General features: G+C 46.8%; 1 protein-coding gene across 1 annotated transcript in view; it reads right to left on the bottom strand.

Annotated features, from left to right (window-relative positions):
• PTPN9 (protein tyrosine phosphatase non-receptor type 9) overlaps window positions 1–26511 on the bottom strand; it is a 59912-nt gene extending 33401 nt beyond the window's left edge. Inside the window, exons 1-3 of the mRNA XM_029066362.2 lie at window positions 25686–26511; window positions 3778–3921; window positions 1767–1856 (exon numbers count right to left, since the gene is read on the bottom strand). Coding sequence (XP_028922195.1) covers window positions 1767–1856; window positions 3778–3921; window positions 25686–25754 — 303 coding nt within the window. The 5' untranslated portion in view covers window positions 25755–26511. The remainder of the gene's footprint in view (window positions 1–1766; window positions 1857–3777; window positions 3922–25685) is intronic.
• Window positions 26512–27054: the final 543 nt, after the last annotated feature.

The following is a 27054-nucleotide window of genomic DNA, read 5'->3' as shown; positions in this document are numbered from 1 at the left end:
TGATGGTTGGGTGATGGAGGGAGGACAGTGATTCAAAGCCTCCCAGACTCCCAACGGGGAAAGAGAAGTCTAAGCCTGGCCAGGTTGCTTCTCTGCCCATTCTCTTTTCATAACAGTGTGGAATGGTCGCTCTGGAGCAAGTCTCTTTGTGGAACTGCTCTCAGGCAACGCACTCTCTCCTGGAACAAGCTAAGGAGGGAGGCGGAGACTCCCTTCCTGCAGATGAAAGTCTGAGAAAGGTGAATGTGCAGCTGGGGACCGCAATCCACCCTTGGAACAACAGGCTACTTCCAGGTTGTCTGGCTCATAAGAAATCCGGCTTCCCTCTCCTTCAACATCTAGATCCAGGAACAACGCTGTGACATTCTGTATTACCTGGTGGTTCTGTTGCTTACATCTCTAGGCTGTAAGCTCATGTGGGGCAGGGAACTTGTCTACCGACTCTTTTGTGCTGTACCCTCCTCAGTGCTTAGTCCAGTGCTCTGCACATGATAAGTGCTCAATAAACATCACTGATTGATTTCTGCTACTAAACTGACCAGGACAGCTTGTCTAGCACTTTCCCCAAGGACAATGAGAAGGAGATGAGCAACTTGATGGGAGCTCCCAGCAGGACCAGAATGGGATTCTTAGTTTTTGCTCTCCTTCCCTAAATTGAGAGAAATCCTAAGGGTGAGATACTCAGATGGGCAGGGTTAATGTGTGCTGGCTTAGAACTGTCTCTGTTGTAGCTGCATTGATTAGTAAAGGTGGCTAATGGAAGATATTTGGGTTACAAAGAAGATGGAGTAGACTGCAAGCTCCCTCTGGGCAGGGAACAGGTCTACCAACTGTCCCCAAGCAATTAACATAGTGTATTCATTCATTCATTCAATAGTATTTATTGAGTGCTTACTATGTGCAGAGCACTGTACTAAGCGCTTGGAATGAACAAGTCGGTAGTGTAGTGGATAGAGCATGGGCCTGGGAGTCAGAAGTTCACTGGTTCAAATCCCGGCTCCACTTGTCTGCTGTGTGACCTTGGGCAAGTCACTTCACTTCTTTGTGCCTCAGTTCCCTCATCTGGAAAATGGGGATTAAGTCTGTGAGCCCCACGTGGGACAGGGATTGTGTTCAACCTGATTTGTTTGTATCTACCTCAGCACTTAGTACAGTACCTGTCACACAGAAAGCATTTAACAAATACCACAATAATTATTATTACAATGTTCTGTACACAGTAATAATAACTGTGTTAAAAAGCTCTTGTAATGTACACTAAGGCCTGAAGTAGATACAAGATAATCAAGTCCCACACAGGGCTCACAGTCTAAGTAGAAGAGAGGACAGATATTGAATCCTCACTTTGCAGATGAGTGAATTGAAGGACAGAAAAGTTAAGTGATTTTGCCTAAGGTCATACAGCAGACAAGTGGTAGGACCGGGATTAGAACCCAGGTCCTTTGACTCCCAGGCCCATGCTCTTTCCACTAGGCCAGTCAAGCAGTCAATAAATACAACTGTTTGAATGATTGATGAGGTAGCAGTCTAAGGAGGATCAGGCTAGTCTCATTTGCCCGGCTCCAACCTGATCACCCTCTGCATCCCTCCAAACACCCCCACCACCCCATTTCCCTCTCCAAGTCCAGTGCACACTTGGTTCACAACACTTTCTTTCAGTTACAAACAGAAACTGGAATCGGCATCCAACCCCCTAGCTGTCTTGTGCTGAAATTCCTGCCACTGTTTACAGGCCAGGGGGAGCAGGCAGAGGTGACCGCACTCACCAAGATGGTGAACTTCCCACTGAGCAGCTCGGAGCGCAGAGGGTCTTCATGAGGTCTCAGCTTCACGATTCCCTCTCTCAACCGTGTTTCCTAGAAATGGAGAGGAAGTAGAAGCAGGTGGTCAAACTGACCTGGTGGGGAATTCAGCCACACTCTCCTCACTGGGTACATCATTCACTAATGATGTACTGCCTTGCTCAGATAGACTTAGGAAACCTGCCCGAGATACCTTAGCCATTCCTTGTGCTGGGGCTGGGGGGAAGGGGGAGAATGGAGAGATGGGGGGTGGGGGTATCTCTCCAAATCAACCAGACCCCTAAAAATGAACACTGACTCTCTCACCTCTAAGGCGCTGATCAAAGACACTGGGCAGGGAGCAGAAATCCATGAGAGTGTGAAATCAGAGGAGATAAAGAGTCCAGCACACAAGTACTCCCCACTTCTCCCTTCTCCCAAAGGCTATTTAACTTGACTTCCAAAGTTGGGTAATGGGCTAAACTATATGTCAGCCTTGAGTACTGTAAGTCAGCACTCTATCCTGAAGCCAACCCTAAATATTTATTAGGAAAATTCCCCGAGATTCAAAAACCTCTTGTTGTCTCATCTGGAAGACCTTTGGGCCCCAGAGGGCCAAACTGTTCACACTATTTCAGGTATAGTCCCGATCTCAATGTAAGCTCGTTGTGGGCAGGGAATATGTCTGTTTATTGCTATGTTGTTCTGTCCCAAGCGCTTAGTACAGTGCTTTGCACACAGTAAGCACTCAAATATGATTGAATTAATGAATGAAATGGTCCTGGTAAGGCCAAGTAATGTTATACTGATGGGGAATTTTCTTTGGGCATTCTTTCTTGCCATTTAAGACAGTGCTGGAAAAGCAAATATTTGTAAGCATGTGGGCAAATTCTGCCTTGGGTTGGTGCTGGATTTCCCAGCATCCCAGAGGCAAGGCCAGTGTGCCCCAACAACACAGATAGGACCTATGGTAGACACTGATACGCTCCGATCACTGAACCAGATCGGCAGAGTTACTTCTTCCAGGGCCAAAGCCACCCTGCCTTCCAGCACATGATAATAATAGTAGGAATGATTTTTGTTCAATGCTTACTATATTCCAAGCACGCTGCTAAGAACTGAGACAGATACGATACAGTCAGATCAGATGCAGCCCCCATCCACCATGGACCTCACAGTGTAAGGGGAGAGGGAACAGAGGAGAAAACGGGCACAGAATAGGTACGCGATTTGCCCAAGGTCATACAGCAGAGAGAGGGCAGAACCGGGACTATAACTCAGGTCTCCTGATTTCCAGACCTGTGCTCTTTCCACTAAGTCACACTGCTTCTCTAGGGTCAGCACAGGGAAGCAGCACGGCCCAGTGGGAAAAGCTTGGGCCTGGGAGTCAGAGTACCTGGGTTCTCATCCTGGCTCTGCCTTTTCTCTGTGTGACCCTGGGCAAATCACTTCTCTGAGCCTCAATTTCTTCACCTGCAAAATGGGGATGAAGTAAATACCTGTTTTCCCTCCCCGCTTAGCCTGTGAGTCCCATGAGGGGCAGGGACTGTGTCCCACCTGGATACACCCCAGCACTGAGTACAGTGCTTGACACATAGCAAGTGCTTAACCAATACACAATTAGTATTATTAAATACTATTAACTGGGAGATGTACTATTTCTGCATGTCCAAGGGTTTGAAGGGGGGTCCTGGTCTCCAGGGCTGAGACAGTCAACCCAACCGAGGAATGAATGACTGGATATTTTAGGTGAAACTGTCTCCCAGCAGAAGGGGGTAGATAAATAGGACCGGGTACTGTTTGTTTGAGAAGTTGGGTTGCCACCCCTCGCAATGTCTCCCTCTCACCCATGTGGTCACTTGGGCTGAACTACCAAAAATACCCATTAGTGAGCATTTGGCTAGCCCCATTTCCCTAACTGCCCTTTTGGGGCTATGTCTGAGGGATGGGCTCACCCAATGCTAGGAGCAGGCCACAGAGAATCTCAGCTACATACCCGGTACGAATGGAACAGCTCGATGGCACGGAGCACGTCAAACTTCCTGGCCATGAGGAACTTGACAGCCACGTTCCAGGAGAGAGGAGACACATTGTACTGCACTGTCCACTTGTTAATCTCCTCCAGAAACTGCTTGGTGGCCTGTATGACAGAGAATGAGGGAAAGAGAGTGTTAGAGGGAAGCCAAAAAAATAAATTCCCCGGGGTTTGCCAAACCAGGGAAAGGATGGAGAAGGGATCTGAACGCACCACCTGCTTCTGAGGATAGGGGAAAGCAGCCTACAGAAGGGATTTGATGACAATGGGTATTAAAAAGAATGACTACAGAAGAGCTGCTCATGAGGCAGAAGCTACAGTTAGGTTCACAGAGCCAGACCCCAAACAGAGATGGCTGGGAGGGGGTTGGAGTTGGGGGCACGATTCCCTAATACGATACAGATTACTGCTCTGAAGCAGGTAAACGAACAACCAAGAAAAGAAGGTGCGGGATGGACCTTCTGAAAGAATACGCCGCTTGATAGAGAGGGCAGCGGTGACTGACCTAAAAGTCAATCAGAGCGGCCAGAGCAAACAAGGGTCCTGACTGAGGAAGCAGTGAGACAGAGCAGCCAGACAACTGTCAAGAATGCAACAACCCAGACAGCAAACCACCTTCTGCTCTGTTGTACCTCACAAGACCTCTCCCTGCTCCTCAGGGCATCTGGGAAACCTGTGGGCAATCAGAGCAAATCTCTTGATCTCCAGTGTAGGGGAGTGGGAATCTTTCATGTTCAGAAACAGGGACTGACTGCCACCCAATAAGTAACATGCCTGCTTTGAATAAATTGGCTTTGAATAAATTGCTCCTATTTCTGAGGCTCTTCCTATGTTCTCTTCTTTCACCTCACTCTTTCCCTCCTCAGACAAAAATTTCTTGTTCAGGCCACTCTGTGAAAGACCTTCCCCACTTTCAGATCTGATTTCCCCTCTATCTACACACAGAGACACACACACACACACACGCACACAAACACACTGCTTTCTCACTCTGGAAAAAATTGATGAAGAAACCAAATTTGAGCCTTTTCAATCTTTTCTCACTGACTGCTAAATTAAAAAAGGCAATCTCCCTGAGGCAAGCAATGGATGAGGAGCTGGAGGATTCTGGGTTCTAACCCTAACCTTCCAAGTGCCTTTAAGGCATGTCCCTTGCTTTCGCTGCATCTCCAACCCCACATCTATAAAAACAGTAAAAGTTCACTTGCAAATCAAATGCTCCACAGATGTTAAGTAACACCAACCCTCTCAAAACCAACTCAATTCATGGGCCAGTCACCTGGGTCACCCAGAAGAGTGCACCTGATTCTCTTTCTATTCTTAAACAGAAAAGGAAATGACTGCAGAGCAGTAATCAGGAGGGGTGCAAGAAAGCTTTGCAGGAGTGCAAGCCTGGGGAAGAGGAAACATCTGAACCTCATAGTTCACCCAAACTCAGCACTGGAATACAGAGAAGGGACGACTAGCAAAACTGATTAGGCAAACGGCATAAAATGAGCCAAGAAATAAAGGCCTTCAGGAAAAGCTTTCAGCCCCTCATTTTGGCTGGGAATCAGTTTAAACCCGGAGCAGGACAACGAGAGGACTCTGGGTCCGAGACACAGAATGCCCCGTAAGCGAACAGGCTGTGTTGTCCCCATCCAGCAAGGGGCCAACATCCGAATGAGGACACGTGATTGGGGGAGAAAAGGAAAGCAGGCGGAGATGGAAGAGGTGAAATGCTAGCCAGGAGAGAAAGCCCTCCGTCAGCTCTCTGAAATGAAGGCCTTCGGGGCTAATCAAAACATTATTTTTTCAGTCCACCAGAGATCCCGGTGGAATGGGACACCAGAAAAACAGACCAGGCTGATGTTGAAGCAATCTAAGGTCTTTCATCCCTGCTGGGCTGAGAATAAACCCTTCCTAATAAGATAGATAATAAAGGGGCTGACAGGAATTCAGGAGAGGGATTCGAGTGGTAAGTGCTAGGATATCCCAAGCTCACAGCATGTCAAAAACGTTAAGGGCTCGCTATATGATACACTTTGTCCCACTAAGAAATCTTGAGGCTTCTCCCTGGCTTCTTTCTAAGTTGATCAATTCTTCCAACTTCTTAAAACTCTACCATCCCCTAGGTTATAACATCTTCTGTCCAGGGAGTGTCACTGCCTCTCTCTGACCCCTGCTGGCCAGGATGTTATTCTTGGCCTGGATCCCGGGAACGATTCCTCCTGGTTTGGCCTGCTTGGCCCTTCCAAGGAACCCAATCTTTACTGTAAACAGCCGGGTGATATTTGCAGTACATAGATATCACCTGGTCAGCTCAATTCTCCATAAAGTAGCTATAGGTTTCCTCTCCCGTGGCCTCCTTCTCCTTAACAGCTTCCTGCTGACCTCCCGGCCTCCCGTCTCGCCCCGCTTCAGTCCATACTTCACTCTGCTGCTCCTACAAAACAGTTCAGTCCATGTTTCCCCACTCCTCAAGAATCTCCATTGGTTGCCCACCCGCCTCTGCATCCAACGGAAACTCTTTGCCATTGGCTTTAAAACAATCACTTTGCCCCACCCTAACTCACCTCACTACTCTCCTATCGCAAGCCAGCCCGCACACTTCGTTCCTCTAATGGCAACTTAATTACTGTACCTTGATCTCATCTACCTCGCCACCGAACTATGACCCACGTTCTGCCTCTGGCCTCGAATGCCCTCCCCCTTCACATCCGACATAAAATGAGAAGCAAAATGGCATGGCCTGGGAGTGAGAAGGTCATGGGTTCTAATCGCAGCTCCGCAGCTGGTCTCCTGTGTGACCAGAGGCAAGTAACTTCTCTTCTCTGGGCCTCAGTTCCCTCATCCGTAAAATGGGTATTGAAACTGTGAGCCCCATGTGGGTCAGAAACTGTGTCCAACCCAATCTGCTTGTATCCACCCTAGTCCTAAATACAGTGCCTGGCACATAGTAAATGCTTAACAAATGCCATAATTATAATAATTATTACCACTCTCCACACCTTCAAAGCCTTATTAAAATCACAGGCACCTTCCCTGACTAAGCCCTCAATTCCTCTTCTCCTGCTCCCTTCTGTGTTGCCCTTGCACTTGAATTTGAACCCTTTATTGGCCCCACCCTCAGCCTTACTGCACTTTTGTACACATCCATAATTTGTTTACTTATATTAATGTCTGTCTCCCCCTCTAAGCGTGAGCTCTAGACATAATAATAATAATGTTGGTATTTGTTAAGTGCTTACTATGTGCAGAGCACTGTTCTAAGCGCTGGGATAGACACAAGGGAATTGTCCCACAGGGGGCTCACAGTCTTAATCCCCATTTTACAGATGAGGTAACTGAGGCACAGAGAAGTTAAGTGACTTGCCCACAGTCACACAGCTGACAAGCGGCAGAGCTGGGATTCGAACCCATGACCTCTGACTCCAAAGCCCATGCTCTTTCCACTGAGCCACGTGCTTCCCTGTAGACCTTGGGCAGAGATCGTGTCTACCAACTCTGTTATGTTTTACTCTCTCAAGCACTTAGAATAGTCCTGTGTACATAGTAAGTGCTCAATGAATATGACTGATCGATTGATTTTTTTTTTTTCCATTTGGTGCCTTGAGTAGACTGTAAGTATCTTGTGGGCAGGACTCGTATCTACAAAAGCTGGGACTCGTATCTACAAAATCTGCAGTACTGTACTTTCCCAAGCACTTATTACAGTGCTCAGCACATAGTAAAAACTCAATAAACACCACTGATTGACCCCCTTCCCTCACCCTGCCAGTCTACTGCTGATTTATCCTCATCCCTAAAGATGCACTCATTCACATTGCAGCAGAGTGACAGGATACCAAAATGCAAAACTCACCAGCCCAGTTCTGACCCATAGTGACCGATATGCTTTTCAGGAACTCCAACTGGAATTCCTGAAACAAATTTTTGAATTAAAAAAAATATATATGGTATTTGGTAAGTGCTTATTATGCACCAGGCTCTGTACTATGTGCTGAGGTATTCATTCTTTCAATCATATTTATTAAGCGCTTACTGTGTGCAGAGCACTGTACTAAGTGCATGGGAAAGTACAATACAACAATAAAAAGTGATAATCCCTGCCCACAATGAGCTCACAGTCTAAAGGAGGGGAGACAGATATCAATACAAATAGACATACATAGAAATAAATGAAATTCCAGGTAGTGTTGTGGGGCTGGAGAGGGGGGAAGAGCAAAGGGAGCAAGTCAGGGTGACACAGAAGGGAGTAGGAGATGATGAAAATTGGGGCTTAGTCTGGGAAGGCCTCTTGGAAGAGAAGATATATGGGGTAGATACAAGATAATCAGGTTAATAATAATAATAATCACGGTATTTGTTAAGCGCTTACTACGTGCCAAGCTCTGCTCTAAGTGCCGGTAGATACAAGGTAATCAAGTTGTTCCACGTGGGGCTCACAGTCTTAATCCCGATTTTATAGATGAGGGAACTGAGGCACAGAGAAGTGAAGTGACTTGCCCAAGGTCACACAGCAGATAAGTGTCGGCGCCAGAATTAGACCCATGTCCTCTGACTCCCACACCCATGCTCTTTCCACTAAGCCATGCTGCTTCTCACAGCGTTAGACAGTCTTAACCCCCATTTTACAGATACGGTAATTGAGGTCCAAAGAAGTGACGTAACTTGCCCAGGTCACGCAGCAGACAAGTGGCGGAGCCGGGAAGGATTAGAACCCAGGTCTTCTGACTCCCAGGCCCATGCTCCTTCCACTAGGCCGAAATTTCTTGTGTGTTTCATAGTTCACACTTAGTAAATATTATTACTCCTATTCCTGGTGGGGAACAGGCTGAAGCAAGTACTTACCAGTTGTGGAGCTTCAAGGCCTTTTACTTCTGGGTCAGACATTTGAAACCAGCTGAGGCATAGGAGTAGCAGAACAAGTCCACCTGACGGCAATCGGGCAGTTGGTGTGGAAGGACTTTATTAGCCCAGCCTCTTGGAAGTGGGAGTAAGGACAGTGCATTCCAAAAGTCAACATCCAACCCGTGCCTTCCCTAATTAAGCCCTCTTTTCCCCAGCTCCTCAACCCTTTTGTGCCAATCTGGGCACTTGGATATGTGACCTTTTGGGAATTTGATATTCGCCCCACCCTCAACCCCACAACAATTGGGTACATCTTAAATATATAATACTATATATTATAAATTCTTTATTTCTACTGATGTCTGACTCCCCGCTGTAAACTTTCATTCATTCGTATTTATGATAATAATAATCATAATGATGGTACTTGTTAAGCACTTACTATATGCTAAGTACTGTTCTAAGCACTGGACTAGATGCAGGGTAATCAGGTTGCTCACACTTTTAATCCCCATTTTACAGATGAGGTAACCGAGGCACAGAGAAGTTAAGTGGCTTTCCCACAGTCACACATCATACAAGTGGCGGAGCCGGGATTAGAACCCACGTCCTCTGATTCCCAAGCCTGTGCTCTTCCCACTAAGCCAAGCACTTGGGAAAGTACATTATAACAATAAACTGTGACATTCCCTGACCATGACGAGCTCACAGTCTAGAGGGGACAGTAAGTTCACAGTAAACTCATGGACAGGGAATGTGTCTACCGATTCTACTGTACTGTAGTCTCCCAAGGGCTTAATACAATGCTCTACTTACACTAAGCACTCAATAAATACCACTGGTGATGATGGCGTGCCTTCCTGCACAGCCCTGGAGATAAGAACACACATTTTGAGTAGCCCATCTCTCTCCCGGGTTCCCTGGCCAGTTCTAAATGGAGCCAGGCTACACAAGATCTATCAGTGGTATTTACTGAGCGGTTTACTGTGTGTAGAGCACTGTACTAAGTGATTGGCAGAGTATAATACAACAGAGTTGGTAAATGTGTTGGCTGCCCACAAGAAGCGGAAACAGACATTAAAATAAATTATAGATATGTGGGATATATATAGTTATATGAGGGAGGGCTGACTATTCATTGCTTAAAAGGTGTTACAAGAAGGGAGAGAGAGTTGGGGAAATGAGGGCTTTGGGGGATGGCTCCTTGCAGGAGTTGTGATTTGAATTAAGGCTTCGAACAAGCTTCCTGACAATAACTCCCAGGAAATTGTTCCTAGCCGTGAGCGAGCGGCTTCCTGTGGAACAGGCTAAGGAAACCAGCCCTGCCTTCTCAGTTTCAGACAGGATTCCTACTGGTTTACACTTGTAGGAACACCCAGATGGGCCAAAAGGGGTCCCTGGGTCCTCCCTGTACCATTCCTGCTCTGAAGTAGGGGTCCTCAACTCCTGTACTGGCCAGCCCATCAGCCGCCACTCATCTGCATTCAGTTCCCACCTAAGAATCGCTCCCCCATTTTAAAAATGCTTTTGTTGTTCTTTGCCCCACATGGTCCTTTCAGCGTTTGTCACTTTCCCTTTGTCCCTCTGTCCATCCCTCCCACTTCTTTTAAAATCTTTGTCCCAGGAGTCGGACGGGGCAGGCAGCTGTGGAGGATTAATACTACCCTCCAGGATCTGAGAATGTTCCCGGTGGCAAGAAGCTGACTAGAACCCCTCATTCCCACTGACTCAACTCTAAGCCTGGTGGAAGTTCCGCATTGGAGCCTACTACCACCTTCTGTATTCGCTTGCCCGCATTTCAAAATGTTCTCATTCTGCCTTGACATCTTGTGCTTCTGTTAGGAAGCCCAAAGAGGGAGGGAGGAGAGAGAGCAGTAAGTCAACTAAGATAAACAGAGGGGGAAAAGACATCCAGCCTTTCTGTAATAAAGAGGTATAACATCTTGTTTTGCGTTAAAATAACCAGAAAGGGGCTTATCTTTATGTATCCACCACTGCCGTAGTGGACAGAGCACAGGCCTGGGAGTCAGGGAATGTAGGTTTTAATCCCAGCTCCGCCACTTATGGGCTGGATGACCTTGGGCAAGTCACTTAACTCCTCTAGGCCTCAGTTCTCTCCCTGGCAAAATGGGGATTCAATACTTGCATTCCCTCCTGCTTAGACTGTGAGCCCCACATGGGGATCTGATTATCATGTATCTACCCCAGTGCTAAGTACAGTGCTTGGCACATAGTAAGTGCTTAACACATATCACAATTAATTATTACTATCATTATTATTTGAAGATGGTGATCTGTGTGGTATATGGATGGCAGCTTGAAAAGACCAGTGTATGACCATCAATCCCCCCCAAGTAGAGCAGACCCCCCCTCCTCTTTTGCCAAACAGTTCCTGCCTCACTGAAAGACAATCTCAGACCAAGTATGAACATACATATCTCTCCTCCTTTCCACCTCTGATCTTCAGTAGGTGACATTTACAATGAGGGTGGATCTCAATGATGAAATAAACCCAACCTTTAGGGGAAAAGTCTAACCCTAAATTCCCTGATTAATCTCTCCTTTCCTCCCTCAGGTCCTCCACAACTATTTCCATGTCACCTGAACACTTGAAACTCACACACACCCATGGCCAACCAAAACTACAACTTTCCATAGCTATAGCATAGCTTTCTTCTTCTTAGTATCAGTCTCCTCTGCCAAACTGTAAGCTCCTTGAGAGCAGTACGGGGCTCTGCAGGTATCCATCCAATAAATACGACCGATTAAGTTAAGACTTCAAAATGCCAAAGTCTAAGAAAATGCTGACTTCTCCAGTAGACGTCTCCGGAACTACCTAAAACTATGGCCAATCTAACTCCTGTTATAAAGATGTAATTTAAAAATTTAAATTAAAGAAAAAATGAATGTGTAACACTGTCTAGTCCTACCAAGGTAATCCAGGGAGCTTGGCTCTATTCAGGACCACTGGGGTGCAAAAAGGTCATGAATCAGCCCCTTCGCTTCCTGGGAAATGTAGTTCTTTCCTGTCCCTTTAGACTGTAAGTTTGTTGTGGACAGGGAATGTGCGTACTGACTCTGCTACACTAGATTCTCCCAAGTGCTTAGTACAGTGCTCTGCACACAGTAAGTACTCAGTAAATAAGACTGATTCTATACAATTCCCTTGCCAACCTTCAACAGGACCTTTGGATGTTTTGGACACGAACACACACGCAGCCACACATGTTGAAACAATATTCACCAAAACACAGCACAGCAGACAAACACCTCTCAAATCACAATTCAGGTTTATAACTCTCGGGTAGGTGCTGTTTTTCTAAGGAAAACTAAATTGTAATTTGCGTTTTGGTTAGAGTGCTCTAGTCTACCACGATAGTAACACACAAACTCAGGATGAATTCTTCCTTTGTTAGTTTTTCACTCTCTCTTTCCTACTTTTCTGTCCAAAATGATCATTTTTGCTCTATCCCTCCAATGTAAGTTTGGATATATAAAGGCTGCCATTCCAGCCACCCATTTTCACCTATTTAGGCGCTTAGAAAACAAAAAATTAGCTTGAAAACTTCCAGGCCAAAAGGAGATTACCGAAAAATTTGTGACAACTCTCTATGGTCATTCTGAGTTACACAAGGGTGGAAAATATAAGTGTTTCCTACGTTAAAGGATTTATTTTTTTGCTCAAACTAGGGAAAACTCAAAAAGGCTGAGTAAACTCATATTTGTACATTTTTCATTTTGACTGAAGGACAAACAATGAATCATTTTAAAAACCTTTGCTTGCCCAAACATCTTTAAACCAAAACTATAGCCATTTGATGAAATTCAACATTAGCATGGATTCTTGGAAGAGGTTTGGGTTATCTAGTTTCTCTCAAGACTATATTTTGTCATAAAAAAGTATTCATTTGGTTATCTGACTGCTCTAATTTTAGTGGGGAGTTGGGCTAGCTACACACCTACCCCAGAAAAATGTTGGGAGATTAATGTTTCTCATTTCCTGCAGAAAGGCCTATGGATACTGCTCTATGTTTTCTCAAATAAAAATTGAGCTGGGTTTCTCAAAATCACCTTGACCAGCTAAGTAAGGACAGTTAATGTATCATGTGTGTTGTACATCTACCGCAGAGTTGTGGCCATAGCATTACAATCTCAGGCTCTTCTGTTCCTCGTTACAAAAGCTGGAACATATACATCGCGGGGATGGAGGATGGTGCTTGGGAGATCATGCCTTCTCAACCTATATAGAAAAACCAAAACAGAATCCACTGCTCAGGTACGACTTCTACTCCCATCTCCTTTTGGGGTAACCTTCCATTTCTTGTTGTTCCCTATTTCCCTTTTTTGGGTTAAAATTAAAAACAAAAATTCATTTCGCTTCTTTCCACTGTGTTTCTGTTTCTGACTCTTCTGGCTCTGTTGCAAACAATGACACATTTGCATCCCTTTCAAAGACTCAATCAATCAATGGTATTTACTGAGTGCTTACTTTGAGGGGAGCACTGTACTACATGCTTGGGAGAGTATAATAGAACAGGGTTGGTAGAAGTCCCTTGACTGATTTCTTTTGGGGGCCTTGGCTGAAAGGCAGCCGCATTAACTCAAATTTTCTGAAATTCGAATACATCCACACCCCAAATGACCGAACATCACCTTTCACAAACTTGGTCTCCCTTCCCCAGAATAGATGGTTCTACCCACATGTTAAGGGCCCAGGAGAGGATGTAGCAGCAGTAATTGGTTTACCAAGCGACAAATAATTAACGTGAGAAATAAGAGCACCTGCCCCTTTGGTAGGAATTCACCCCTCATTTCCGAGAAGATACTGATGGTCTAGCACACCAAAGGAACAGGGGCGGATTCTCTAATCATCTAGGGTGGAAAGAGAGGTGGGGCAAACCGAGAAATATTATTCCCTGGAAAACCACAGGCTTCAGAAGCCTCACTCGGAAATGAACTGGCCAGATAAGTAGAGAAGCAGTGTGGCCTAGTGGAAAGAGCATGGGCCCGGAAGTCAGAAGGACCTAAACTCCGATCCTGGCTCTGCCTCTAGTCTGCTGGGTGACCTTGGGCAAGTCACTTAACTTCTCAGTTACCTCATCTGTAAAATGGGGATTAAGACTGTGAGCCCTGTGAGCCCAATCTGATTACTCTGTACCTTCCCCAGCGCTTAGTACAATGCCTGGCACATAGTAAGCGCTTAACAAATATCATTAAAAAAAAAGATAACTGCAAATAAAGGAATGACACCCGGCTACTCTGGGAAACGCAAGAGAACTATTCTGAAATAAAGGAATTTTCCATTATACCCGGGCATTGTGCAAGCAAGGAAGGAGGAGAGAAAAAAAAAAAGCTAACATCCATTAAAGGATTAAATATCCCACTGGAAACTGGAAGAATTGGGAGCACAAAGCTCTGGCTGAACACGTTGGGCGGTGAGAGAGAGCAAGCCCAGAAGCTCCAAGGGATATAGAAGGACGGGAGTTAATTGAGCTATTCAGCATGAAAGGCTCCTCGGTGTTAATGACTTCCTACAGGAGGAAGTGAAGGGCCCGGGGTTTATCAGCCATGTGACACACGGACCCAGCCTGGGAATTGCATGTCTGCACACAACTCTGACATCAGCTTTCTGGCCACAGCTGACAAGGGCATGCTGAGAGGAGGCAACATTCCTTTCCCTGCAAAACTCTACCTGTTCCCTCTGTGCGATGCCACTCCCAAATACACCAGTCACCATTGCTAATGTGGCATGCCTTCCATGCCATCCCACCTCCGCATGGTGCAGAATCTCATGTTCAGCCTGAAGGCACTCTGTGGGCTCTCTCCCTCTTACCTACGCGCGCTCCTCTCCCACTACATCCCAGCCTGCCCACTTCACTTCTATAACACCTCCCGACTCACTGTATTTCGCTTTCGCCTCTCTCCCCATCGACATTCTCCTTCCCACTTAACAACCGGCAGACCACCAGTAGGCCATTTTCAAAGGCCTACTAAGGTCACACCTCCTCCAGAAAGCCTCCCCTAATTTCTCATCTCACCACCCTATTCTCCCTTCCTTCTGCACTGCCTACGTACAGCACTTATGTACAGATATACTCTACTACTTTCCCTATCTGTAATTTATTTTAACATCTGTCTCCCCAACTAGAATGGGGGGCGGGGTTCGTGTCTACCAGCTCGACTGCACTGTCCTCTCCCAAGAGCTTCGTCCAGTGCTCTGCACACAGTAAGCGCTCAATAAATGCCATGAATTGATTCAGATGCATCAAAAGTCATTTGCAGTTTACCCAGAACTAATTTTTTCTTAAGGAATTTGTTAAGTGCTTACTATGTGCCAGGCACTGTACTAAGCGCTGGGATTGAAGAACTGAGGCCCAGAGAAGTGAAGTGATTTGCACGAGGTCACACAGCAGGCAAGTGGCAGAGCTGGACTTTAGAACCCAGGTCCTCTGACTCTCAGGACCAGGCCCTTTCCACTAGGCCACCCTGCTTCTCAACAAGATTGTGAATTTGGCGATCCAATTCCTCTTCCCGAAGTGTCGCCCTTCCACTCCAGTTCTCAACCTGGTGGCATGAGCTCGTTCCCGGCAGGCCCCTGCCAAGAAAATACCAGTAATTCCCGGGCTCGATTTAAGCGGTCTTGGGGAAATGTTCCGGTGCTGCCAGCTGAGGTTGCGGTAACGTGAGCTTCCCCTGTGGAACTGCCTTGTCGAGGTTGGCAGGCCCCTTTGGGCAGAATCAGAGCCTACTACCTCATTACCTTCAATATGCCCTCTGATTAGCCCCCGCTCTCTCTCCGGGAAAGCTGTCTGTAATGGTCTTCGGCCAACAGAACGCCTGCATTTCAACCCTTCAGGAGGCATCTAGGTTCTGTTTCTATCCCTGGGGGGCTGGGAGCTACTTTTGCTTCCTTCCCACAGTCCCCTTCAATCTGACACCAAAGTCCCCATCCCATCCACCTCCCCAGTAACTAATCTCTTCCGAACCATCCTTTAAGTGGACCTGAGCTGAGGCACTCCCCAGAGGCCGAAGCGACTTTGGGGGCTAATCCATGGGGGGACTCTGGGATACCCACTACCAACATCAAGGCCACCCCCAAGATAACCCGAATTCCTGTATTGGCCCCATAACCCACAGGCCCTCCCAGGGATCTTCTGGACAAAGGATGATGCAAGTTGGGGCAGGAAGCCTACGGAAGGAAGTGCTGATCGCCAGCCAATCAATGAACCAATCAGTGGTATTTATTTAACACGCTATACTAAGCACTTGGGAGAATACAATAAAAAGTGTGGATAGACACATTCCCTGCCACAGGAGCTTAGAGTGCAGAGGCTACTGACTCCTGATGTTGGAGGCAATTTTTCTGAACATTGAAAAACTCGCGGCACCACCCATAAGGAAATTTCAACCGGGTCTCTCCCGTTAAACGTCCGGAGAGTTCAGGGCAGGTACTAAGTGTCATGAACAAGTATAATGTGTTTCCAGCAGCCAGGACTTTGGGTAGATGATTCTGAAGGCTCAAGAGGGACAGCCGAGCTGAAAGTGGGAAGGAAGGAGCTGTAGGCTTCTCCACTGGCCACTGAATGAACCTCGGCTGAACGATTTCCTACACCGAGATCCTGTCTTCCCTGAACCTGGAGTCTGGGAGAAGGGAAGAGCTGATGTGGCTCTTCCATGCTAAAGATTGGGTACTAGTTGCCCTTCTTTTTCTTGCCAAATCAAGCCCAGGTTTGGTATCATTACTACGGTATTTGTTAAGGACTTGCTACATGTCAAAGACTGCTCTACGACCTGGGGTAGGTAAAAGTTAATCAGGTTGGACTCAGCCCCTGTTCTACAGGATGCTCCACAGCCCAAGTAGGAGGGAGAAGAGGTAATCCCCACTTTTAAAATTGAGGAAACTGAGGCCCAGAAAACTTAAGTGACTTGTCCAAGGTCATACAACAAGCAATTGGTAGAGCCAGGATTAGAACCCAGGTCCTCTGTCTCCCAATCCTGTGCTCTTCCTTTACCCCAAGTGCTTAGTAGAGTGCTCTGCATATAGGAAGAGCTCAATAAATACAATTGATTGACTGATAGGCCATGTTGCTTCTCGTGGTATTGGAATTTCTCCTGCATGGCATCATTCAACAAGATAGGGTTTATTATTTTGGAATGAGTCAAAAATATGAAAAACAGCCATCTTTTTTTTAGTTTGAAAGTTCATAAAGCAAAACAAAAACCCCTGTAGCATACTCTTTGTCTCCAACAATAAGAAAAATTAAAATGGTTGGCAAAAAGATAAATTTCACACAGCAAAAACTTTAGAAAAAAGTCAAAGAGGTTAGTTTTTGAAACAAAAATCAAGGAGGTACGAAAAACACTCTGTTATAATTGGATACATTATTTTCTGAAGATCCCTCAATATTCTGCTATGTCCCACTTCAGTCACAGGCTTATATGTGGGGTGCCTGAAGGAGTTTCAAGAGAATGATCAGTGCTTCACAAGCTAGACATCTCTCTTGAAGCCATTATTATTATTACATTTAATAATAATAATAATAATAATGTTGTTATTTGTTAAGTGCTTACTATGTACTGAGCACTGTTCTAAGCGCTGGGGTAAATACAGGGTAATCAGGTTGTCCCACGTGAGGCTCACAGGCTTAATCCCCATTTTACAGATGAGATAACTGAGGCACCGAGAAGTCAAGTGATTTGCCCAAAGTCACATAGCTGACAGGTGGCAGAGTCGGAATTAGAACCCATGACCTCTGGACTCCTAAGCCCATGCTCTTTCCACTGAGCCATGCTGCTTCTTCCTATGTGCAAAGCGGTATTGTGAGTGCTGGGGTATTTTTTAATGGTATTTGTTAAGTACTTACTACGTGCCAGACACTGAGATAGATACGAGCTAATCAGGTTGGATAAAATCCTCCTCCCACATAGGCTCCCAGCTTTAATCCCCATTTTACAGATAACTGAGGCCCAGAGAAGTTAAGTGCCTTGCCCAATGTCACACAGCAGGTATGGGGCAGAACTGGGATTAGAACCCAGGTTCTGTCTTAGTTCTTTCCACTAGGTCATGTTGCTTCCCATTAAGTCAACTGTTCTGAGTCACACTAAATCTGACAGCGAGTTCTGCAAATTGTGAATACCAAAATGCCCACTGAGTCCTTAATCAGGGTCACAACCCTGTACTCTTGGTGTACATCTTCTATCTATGCGTGGGATGTGTAATCTGCTTGAGTAGGAGAAAAGATAGTCTGGTTCCAGAAAAATGTTCAGGTGAAACTGATCACAAGTTATAGCCTGCAACTTTTTTTTTAATTCAACATGAATCTTGGTCAGGAAACATTTGAGGGCACATATTACGATGACAAGTCAACTCTCAATTTCCAAATCTTAGCTAAAGAGCAACCTGGCTCCACTTCCCCAGATTTGGGTATTTAATACACCTTATGCTAGGAAAAGCCCAGGGAAAACGTGGAAGAGATAGAGTAGCAGCTAGATGGAGACCATAGCAACGATAACGGAAGAACCATTAACAAGACTGCGGATTATGGCAGAGGACAGGACGTTCTGGAGAAAGTATATCCATGTAGTCGCTATGAATTGGAAATGTCTTGATGGCACTCAATAGTAATAATAATAATGATAAATTCAAGGCCCCCGCGAAATCCCACCTCCTCCGGCACGCCTGCTTCGATTAGTTCCCTGCACCTCAAGTCAGGTACACTGGCAAGCCACCTCTAGTAGTTGGCGCTTGAGGTACCTAGCTACAGCTATTTTCAGCATTTGTTTAGATATTTATTCAGCAGTCTAAGAAACTATTTGTCTACCCTACTTGTAAAGATTTTCATGAGAAGCTGTGTGGCCTAGTGGAAAGAGCGCAAGCCTTAGAGTAATAGGATCTAGGTTCTAATTCCAGCTCCACCACTAACATGCTGTGTGATCTTGTGCAAGTCATTTAATTTCTCTGGGCCCCAGTTACCTCATCTGTAAAATGGGGACTAAAACTGTGAGCCCCAAGTGGGAAATGGACTATGTCCAACCTGATTAGCTCGTACTTATCCTGGTGCTTAGTAGAGTGCTTGGCACCTAGTACATGCTTAACAAATATTATTACTATTATTATTCCCCCATTAGAGCATAAGCTTCTTGTGGGCAAGGATCATAGCATTTCTTTGTTTTGGTCTTCCCAAGTGCTTGTCCAGTTCACTGTACCCAGGAGGTAGCCAATCAGAACTAGCATGGCTTAGAGGATAGAGCACGGTGCTGGGAGTCAGAAGGACCTGGGTTCTAAACCCAGCTCCGCCAAATGTCTGCTGTGTGACCTTGGGCAAGTCACTTAACTTCTCTATGCTTCAATTACCTCATCTAGAAAATGGGGATTAAGAGTACGAGCCCCACGTGGGAACAGGGACTGTGTCCATCCTGATTAACTTGTATCCACCCCAGTGTTTAGAGCAGTGCTTGACACATAGTAAGCACTTAAGTACAATAATAATAATAATAATACTGCTACTACTCATTCTACTTTCTGGCTCTCTCTCATGAGGTTCCCGATAGTCACAACAGGACCTCGTTATGCTAGGCCAAAGACAACAAAGAGTGCTGTGGGGGGACCTGACTTTTTTTAAATGCTATTTATTAAGTGCTTACTAGGTGCCATCCACCATACTAGGCGCTAGAGTAGATATAAAGTAATCAGGTGGGGCACATGGGGCTCACAGTCTTAATCTCCATTTTACAGATGAGGTAACCGAGGCCCAGAAGAGTGAAATGACTTGCCCAAGGTCACCCAGCAGACAAGCGGTGGAGCCGGGATTAGAACATAGATCCTCTGACTGCCGGGCCCGGGCTCTATCCACTAGGCTACGCTGCTTCTTTGCCTCATGTCAGAAACCCCAGCAGGGTTCCCAGAAAGGAAATGAAGAGCCAGTCTGAAGTGCAGAAACCCAAACAGCTCCGGCTCACCTGAAATCTGCTGTTAATTCAGATTTCTCATTCGCCCTCTGTTCCCCACCTAAAGGGATCTCCGTCCGGTAGCGAAGAACGCTCTTTCCCAGGCCCCACGCTCCCCGGCTCCTCATCACCCCTTACTAAGAGGTCTCTGTTCTGACCGTGGGAAGGCTTTTCCTTTCCTCAATCAGATGTGAATGTGAAAGTGCTGCCATCTCACGCTGATACCAGCCGGATGCATTTGATGAGTGTGATGAGCCACGGGAGATAATGGAAGCCCCAGAGAGTGTGCTGTGCGGGCAGGTCCCAGGGTCTTTCGGAAGAGCTCAGACTGCTGGGGTCTGGGTGGAACAGGGAACTCGGATTCGGCCAAGCAGGAGATGGGGCTCAAGGAAGGGCGTGATCATGCGCTAAGCGTTTCTCAATTGCAAGAAGCATCAAAAGGTGTCTAGGGAATATAACAACGGGGAACGGGAAGGGGATGGAAGGTCTAAGCATGGGGAGGCAGCTCCAGATGATCCCGCCATAAAAACAGGGCCTCAAAGATCTGACTGCCTCAGACGGGTTGGGTTTCTGAACAGCTTCCTCTTCTCCCTCTAGGTGCTGGGGTTCTAATCCCGAGACCTCCACTTGTCTGCTGTGTGACCTTGGGTGAGCCACTTCACTTCTCTGGCCCTCAATTACCTCAGCTGCAAAAGAGGGGTTTTACACGTGGGGATTTACACATGGGACAGGGACCGTGTCCAACCCCATTTGCTTGTATCCACCCCAGCGCTTAGTACAGTGCCCGACATATAGTAAGCGCTTAGCAAATACTGTAGTTATTAATATTATTATTACCTCAGGATTTGAAAAGCCAGGTTCAAGGGCCCAATGTTACTAAAGCTTCACCAAAAGAAGACAAACAGGAAAAAAGCTGGCCTCACACAGAACCATAACTGAAAAATACATTTATTTGTCACTATTTATAGAAATCAAAGGTAAAATTAGGGGATCGTAAGGATTTTTTTTCACCTTCATTCAGTCCCTTTTAATAATAATGTTGGTATTTGTTAAGCGCTTACTATGTGCAGAGCACTGTTCTAAGCGCTGGGGTAGACATAGGGGAATCAGGTTGTCCCACGTGGGGCTCACAGTCTTCAACCCCATTTTACAGATGAGGTAACTGAGGCCCAGAGAAGTTAAGTGACTTGCCCACAGTCACACAGCTGACAAGTGGCAGAGCTGGGATTCGAACTCATGACCTCTGACTCCAAAGCCCGTGCTCTTTCCACTGAGCCACGCTGCTTTTAGGGGAAGGCTGCTTAAAATGTTCCAAATGTCAGCAGTCTAATAATTCACTAGCCTTCTCAATAACATGATATCAAAAAACTACTTCATTCCAACACATTTAGAATTCAAATCATCTCAAGTCCTGATTATTAGAAGGGATTATAAGAATATTTGATATTGCTTTTTTTGTTCCCCCTCGCTTCTCTGGATTTTAACACCATGAATAATTTCATTTTTGCAGTTCAGTCATTTCCAGGGTGACGGGTGACAGTCCAGGACATGTGAGGCTATGGGAAAAGGGATGTTTTTGGCTTTAAAAAAACCCCTGCCTTTAGGCAAAGGGCCAAAATTCTTTAATGTCTATGCAGAACAGTTAAGTCCTTGACTCCAGAAGTCTCATTTGGAAGAACAAACCGCAGTATGGAATTATAATAGCATTCCGGAAGTAAACCCCATAAAGTTGCAAATCAAACTTCATTATCGTCCCATTTCACCCACTCAAAATATTCCATGTTGTCTGGGACTGCCCAAAGGGGACAGATTTTTTTGGATGAGATCTCAGCTAACTCATTCATAAATTTTTGCATTGGTAGGAAAAATAAGAGCTTGTACCTGAAATGTAGATCATCAATTCAATTTTCCTATGATTTTAGTAGGCATTATTTAAAAACGAAGGAACTGTATAACATTACTTTTTTAGCAGATTTTTTTTTCCCCAGGTAGACCTGAATCGGCAATTAACTATGAATCTAAATTTCCACAGCATGTTTTCGATATGAGCAGTATAAAGTTACGCTTTACTAGTAGTTCACCAATCACTGTAACATCTTGGCACACTCTTACAAACCGGGTAAGCAATCAGTGGTATTTACTGAGCACTTATTCAATGTAGAACACTGTACTAAGCGTTTTGGTGAGAACAACAGAGTAAATTGCTACAGTCCCTGCCCTCGGAGGATTTATAATCTAAACATCTTGAAGTTGTCCTAATTTCTTGTAGCTCTCTAGCGGTATGCTCGCTGTGGGCAAGGAACGTGTCTTTCAACTCTGTCGTATTGACCTCTCCCAAGCACTTAGTTCAGTGAGCGCTCTGCACACAGTAAGTGTTCGATAAATACCATGGATTGATCGAGCAAGCGCTCAATAAATAAAGATCAATAGATTGATCTACAGATTTAAAACCCCACAGAGTGCTAGTTCAGGATATTTGCATTTCTTTCAAAAGGTGGTTCTCTTCAAAGGCTATGTGCAAGCCTACCATGATGTAACCCTACAGTCACACAGTAAGGGCTTTTCTTGCTTCACCTTACTTTATTTTGACTACCTGTGCATTAGCTATAAGCAAGGGACTAAATGTCAAAACCTATAGTTTAAAATTTCAAAGTTAAAAATAATGATGTTCAGAAAATAAAAAGTAGGGCCTAAAGAGTAATATGATAGGTTCAACTGATATACAAATCTGACTTTTGCCTTTCCTTATCTGAAAGTTCTTTTAATTTTAACTCTGCCTCTGTGTGAACACGGGCTTATAATAATAATAACAATGATGGCATTTGCTAAGTGCTTACTATGTGCAAAGCACTGTTCTCAACACTGGAAAGGGTACAAGGTGATCAGGTTGTCCCACGTGGGGCTCACAGACTTAATCCCCATTTTACAGATGAGGTAACTGAGGCAGCGAGAATTGAAGTGACTTGCCCAAAGTCACACAGTCTTATGCACGTCCAGATAAAGGTACACTAAAAAGGGAATGTATGCATGGGTTAGAAATGCAAGAACAACTTGAGCATTTTACCATCTTCTGTATAAGGATGGAATTTTTTTAAATTGACCATAGATCCTGATAAATGTATTTTGAAAATGTAAAATGAGATCCAGGAAAACGATAAAGAAAACAGAAAGAGAGAAAAATAACCAAACCAATTTAAATGCTGCATGGGAGAAAGCCTCAGTAAGGACTGCTTGATGGCCACATCTGAAGGAACAATCATTTACCCAGAGTAATTTCATCATTATTTATTTCTTGAATGTGACTGCACAAAAATTTAATATTTTGGAGTTCTAAAACAGTTTACATTCTACACGCAGGGTTTTTTTTTTTTTAACAGTTTTCCCTCTCCCTAATAAAACAAACCTCTCAGACATCCTACTGAATGCAAATTCAAGCTTACCTAAATAGTCCAATACCAGAATGAATGTTGCAGATTAAGGATTTGGGATTGTTAAATACCATTAATCTCTTTAGTGGTGTCTCCCCGCCCCGCCAAAAAAAAGGGGTCTGAGGGGGTAAACTGAATACTGACATAAGTTACTGATGCTGATTTTGTAAGATTTGTAACGCTATACCCATTGACTGAAAGGCTTTTATTCCTTAGCAAAAGCATGCTAGTCCTAAATAACAGGAAATCAGAAACTCCTAGCTTTTCAATTCTAGGACTGGAGATATTTTCGCCCTCTTAAAAAAAAAACAACCCAAAAAACAGGCATCTAGTGTCTTAACAGACAATCATGGCATCTCCAAGGCAAAAAAATAAAAAAAAGGCTCCTTCCGGGCCTTGCCTTCACTAAGCCCTAGCTGTTACCACTCTAACTGTAACTGTATTTAACTGCTATAAAGGTTTTCCTGAGCACAATTGTCCAGGGGTCGAATCACGCTACACACAGGCCTACAGAGCAATATTAATTTTTCAGGTCTTAGCCATTCTAGAACAATGCTATCAAAGGTGGTTCCTCACCCCCATAACCCTACAAAGAAAAAAACGAGTTTAGTTTCATCTTTTTCATGGCAATTTCCATTCATGGCATCTTCGTATAAGCATGACTGGGGCTAAGGCAGCTCAGTTCTTAGGTGGATGGGGGCAAGAGCTTTCCAACATCTGACCCTCATCGGAGACTGCGAGAATAAAACCTGCAAGGCTGCTTCTTGAAAACAGGGGCTAGGAACAACAGGAAGGAGGCAGAGACCGGTATGGCGAGAAGCTCCCAAACTCTCAAGATGGAAATAGCTCACAGCATTTTTGATGAAGAAGCTTCATGCCCTTTTCCCCTCCCCCTGGAAAACGGTGGCCGAGGGCCACAAGCTCAAGGCACGATGAAGCTCAGGGTGGAGAGGGGCCATTGAGAAAGGGAGGATGGGCAGGACAGAGGGTTCGGAAGAAGAAGCACCAGAACAGGGCAGAGAGACAGAGGAGTAATACAGAGGGGGTGCAAGAGGTAGGAAAAAGAAAAGTGTGGGAAGGAGTGGGAGAAAGGAATGGAGGAGCGGCGAGGGAGGTGGCTCCGGGAATCCTTGACTTTCCCAGAACCTGCTTTAGGCCACTGCAGCTTAATCATCCCAAATGCCCTTTAAGATGTCCACATCCCTGTGCTCTGGGAGGAAATCCACAGCAGGGAAAGAGGGGTGGGGAAGATGTTGAAGGGAGGGAGATGGCATAGGGAGGGAAGGGAAGATGGGGAAATGAAGAGGAAACATTTCATTCTACTCTCCCAGATGCAAGCCGGCACTGGGGTGAAGACTCAGGAAAGCCCAGTTCCCGGCCTAAGGTCACACGCCCAACCCTCCTGCACCCTAGGAAAGCTAAACTAAAGCCATCATCCTCTGCCCCCCAAAAATCCCTTAGACAAAAGTTAAACGGGGACGGCTCTCTAGAAGAGGGGGAAAAGGATGAGTCAGGAGACCGCTAGGCCACATGAATGGGGCTGCCAAGAGATGGGGGGAAGAGAGGAGGGCTTCCAGGAGGAAGAGGGGAAAAGAGGGGACATCCAGGAGGTAGGGGAAAAGAGAGGGGGCTGCTAGGGGGAGAAGACAAGGGACTGCCAGGAAGAAAACAAGGTGTCTGGTGGGAGGAGGATGAGGGAAGAAAAAGAGCTGCCAAGAGGTGAGGGGAGGACAGGGGACGTTTTGGGGGGGAAGAGGGGATAAAGGGGGAGCTGCTGGGGGGGGGAGAGAGGAATACCAGGAGGAGGGGAAGAAAAGGGGGTGCCTGGTGGGAGGGGAATGAGGGAAGTGAAGGAGCTGCCAAGAGGTGGGGGAGGACACACAAAGGGGGCTTATGGGAGGGGGGGACAGAGAGGGCTTGGGGGGTGGAAAGAGGGGAAGGGTGCCTGGTGGGAGGAAGATGAGGGATGAAAAGGAGCTGCCGAAAGGTGGGGAGGGAGAGAGGGAGCTTCTGGGAGGGGCAGAGGGGTCTTTAGGGGGGAAGAGACCCAGGTGGTGGGGGGAAGAAAATGGGGTGCCTGGTGGGAGGAAAATGAGGGAAGAAAAGGAGCTGCCAAGGCGGGAGGGCTTCTGGGAGGAGGCAGACAGAGGGGACTTTGGGGGGAAAGAGGGGGGAAGAGAGGGGGCTGCCAGGAGGTGGGGGGAAGAAAACGGGGTGCCTGGGGGGAGGAGGATGAGGGAAGGAAAGGGGCTGCCGAGAGGTGGGGGTGGGGGAGAGAGGGGGCTTCTAGGAGGAGGCAGACAGAGGGGACTTTGGGTGCGGGGGGGAGAGCGGGGCTGCCAGGAGGTGGGGGGAGGAAGAGGAGGGAAGAAAAGGGGCAGCCGAGAGATGGAGGGGGGAAGGAGAGGGGGCTGGGGGGGGGGAGAGAGGAGCCGGCCAGGAGGGGGGAGAGGGGCGGGGAGACTGCGGGCCCCGCCGCCCCCGGAGGGAGGAGGGGAGGAGAGGAGGAGAGGAGGAGAGGAGAGGGCCGCCGCCCGGGCCTAGGCCGCGGACAACGCTCCCCGCACAACCGCACAACCACCCGCTAGGCCCCGGGCCGCCACCGCTCCTTGGCCCGGCTCCTCCCGGTCCCCCCCGGTGCTCCCCCGGGCCCGGCCTTACCTGCTCCTCGTCCGGGCTCAGCTCCGGCGCCATGTCCGGCCCCTCCCGCCGCGGCCCTCTGGGCTCCATCGGCCGGCCAGCCGGCCGGGCGGGCGGACGGGCCCACCGACCCCCCTGACCCCTGACCCCCCGCGGACCAGCAGACGGGATTTACAAATAAAAACTAAAAAAAAAAAATCAACTCAGGGACAACATTCGAGAAAAAAAAAATACGGAAAAAGAACAAAAATCTTGCCGGCGGAGCTCGCCCCCGCTCCAACGGCGGGCGGCCGGTCCTGTCCGGCCCCAGGACCCCCGAGCCGGACACGGGGCCTCCCCCGGGACCGAGGGGAAATGGACACCAGCCCGGTGTGGGGCCGGGTTTTCTTTTCTTAATCTAAGAGCCGGTTTATCTTTGATGAGGAAAAGAAATCGCTTAAACTTTCTTTCCCCCAGACGCCCCCCCACCCCCAAAATTAACCAGGCAAGTCGTTTAAGATGATGGGTGGGTATGTTAATCTAAAGATTGAATAAAAACTTTAAAAATCTAGGTCTGAGGGTCGTTAATTGAACGCCCTCCCCACCCAAAAAAAGGAAAAAAAAATTAGTGGCTTAATCCGCCTCTGATCTCCTTACTCTGCAGCGCTCCTTGGCCTGGTCTACCCGAATCCCAGAGTCCATAAATCCCCCCTTAAGGTCCGGCTCGTCCTCAGGGATTGCAAATGTTTCCCGCAGCCTCCATCTCTGCCTCAAGCCCTTATTCCTCAAAAGCAGCAGCGGCGGCAGAAGAGAGAGAAGAGAAAAGAGAGAGGCAGAAAGAAAGAAAGAAAGAAAGAAAGAAAGAGGAAGGAAGGAAGGAAGGAAGGAAGGAAGGAAGGAAGGAAGGAAGGAAGAGACGCCCCCTCCCCTTCTCACGGCCAATGCTGCTGCCCCTGATCCGCAGCCAGAGCCCCCAGCAGCTCCATTCAGAAAGGGAGAGAGCCTCATTCACAACCAGGGAGGAGACCGGGAAAGAGTCGAGGGAGAGGAATCCATCCAAGACAGGGAGACAGAGAGGAATCCGGGAGAGGGGAGGGGAAAACGCAGGGAAGGGAGGGAAGGAGGAGGGAGGGGGCCAGGGGAAAAGGCTGGAGGAGGGGGATGCGAGGGAGAAGGCTCCCAAGGGATGATGAAGCCAAGAAGTCAGGTAGAAAGGAGGAGGGAATATGCATATTCCAAAGGGGGAGATGGAGTGTCAGCTCCCGGGGAGGACGGCCTGCTCGAAACCTCTCTGTAGGAGAGGAGGTGATGCACTTTCCCTTCGGGGCGGCTTCCCCCATCTGTTGGTAGCGTTGGCAATCCCCAAGACCTTGGCACCGCTCACCCCCCTTTCATTCTGAATGAGACAAGG

The sequence above is a fragment of the Ornithorhynchus anatinus genome, chromosome 5, assembly GCF_004115215.2.
Source record: "Ornithorhynchus anatinus isolate Pmale09 chromosome 5, mOrnAna1.pri.v4, whole genome shotgun sequence".
NCBI classification, from domain to species: Eukaryota; Metazoa; Chordata; class Mammalia; order Monotremata; family Ornithorhynchidae; genus Ornithorhynchus; species Ornithorhynchus anatinus.
The sequence above is the reverse complement of the archived record's forward strand: the minus strand, read 5'-3'. Positions and strand labels throughout refer to the sequence as shown.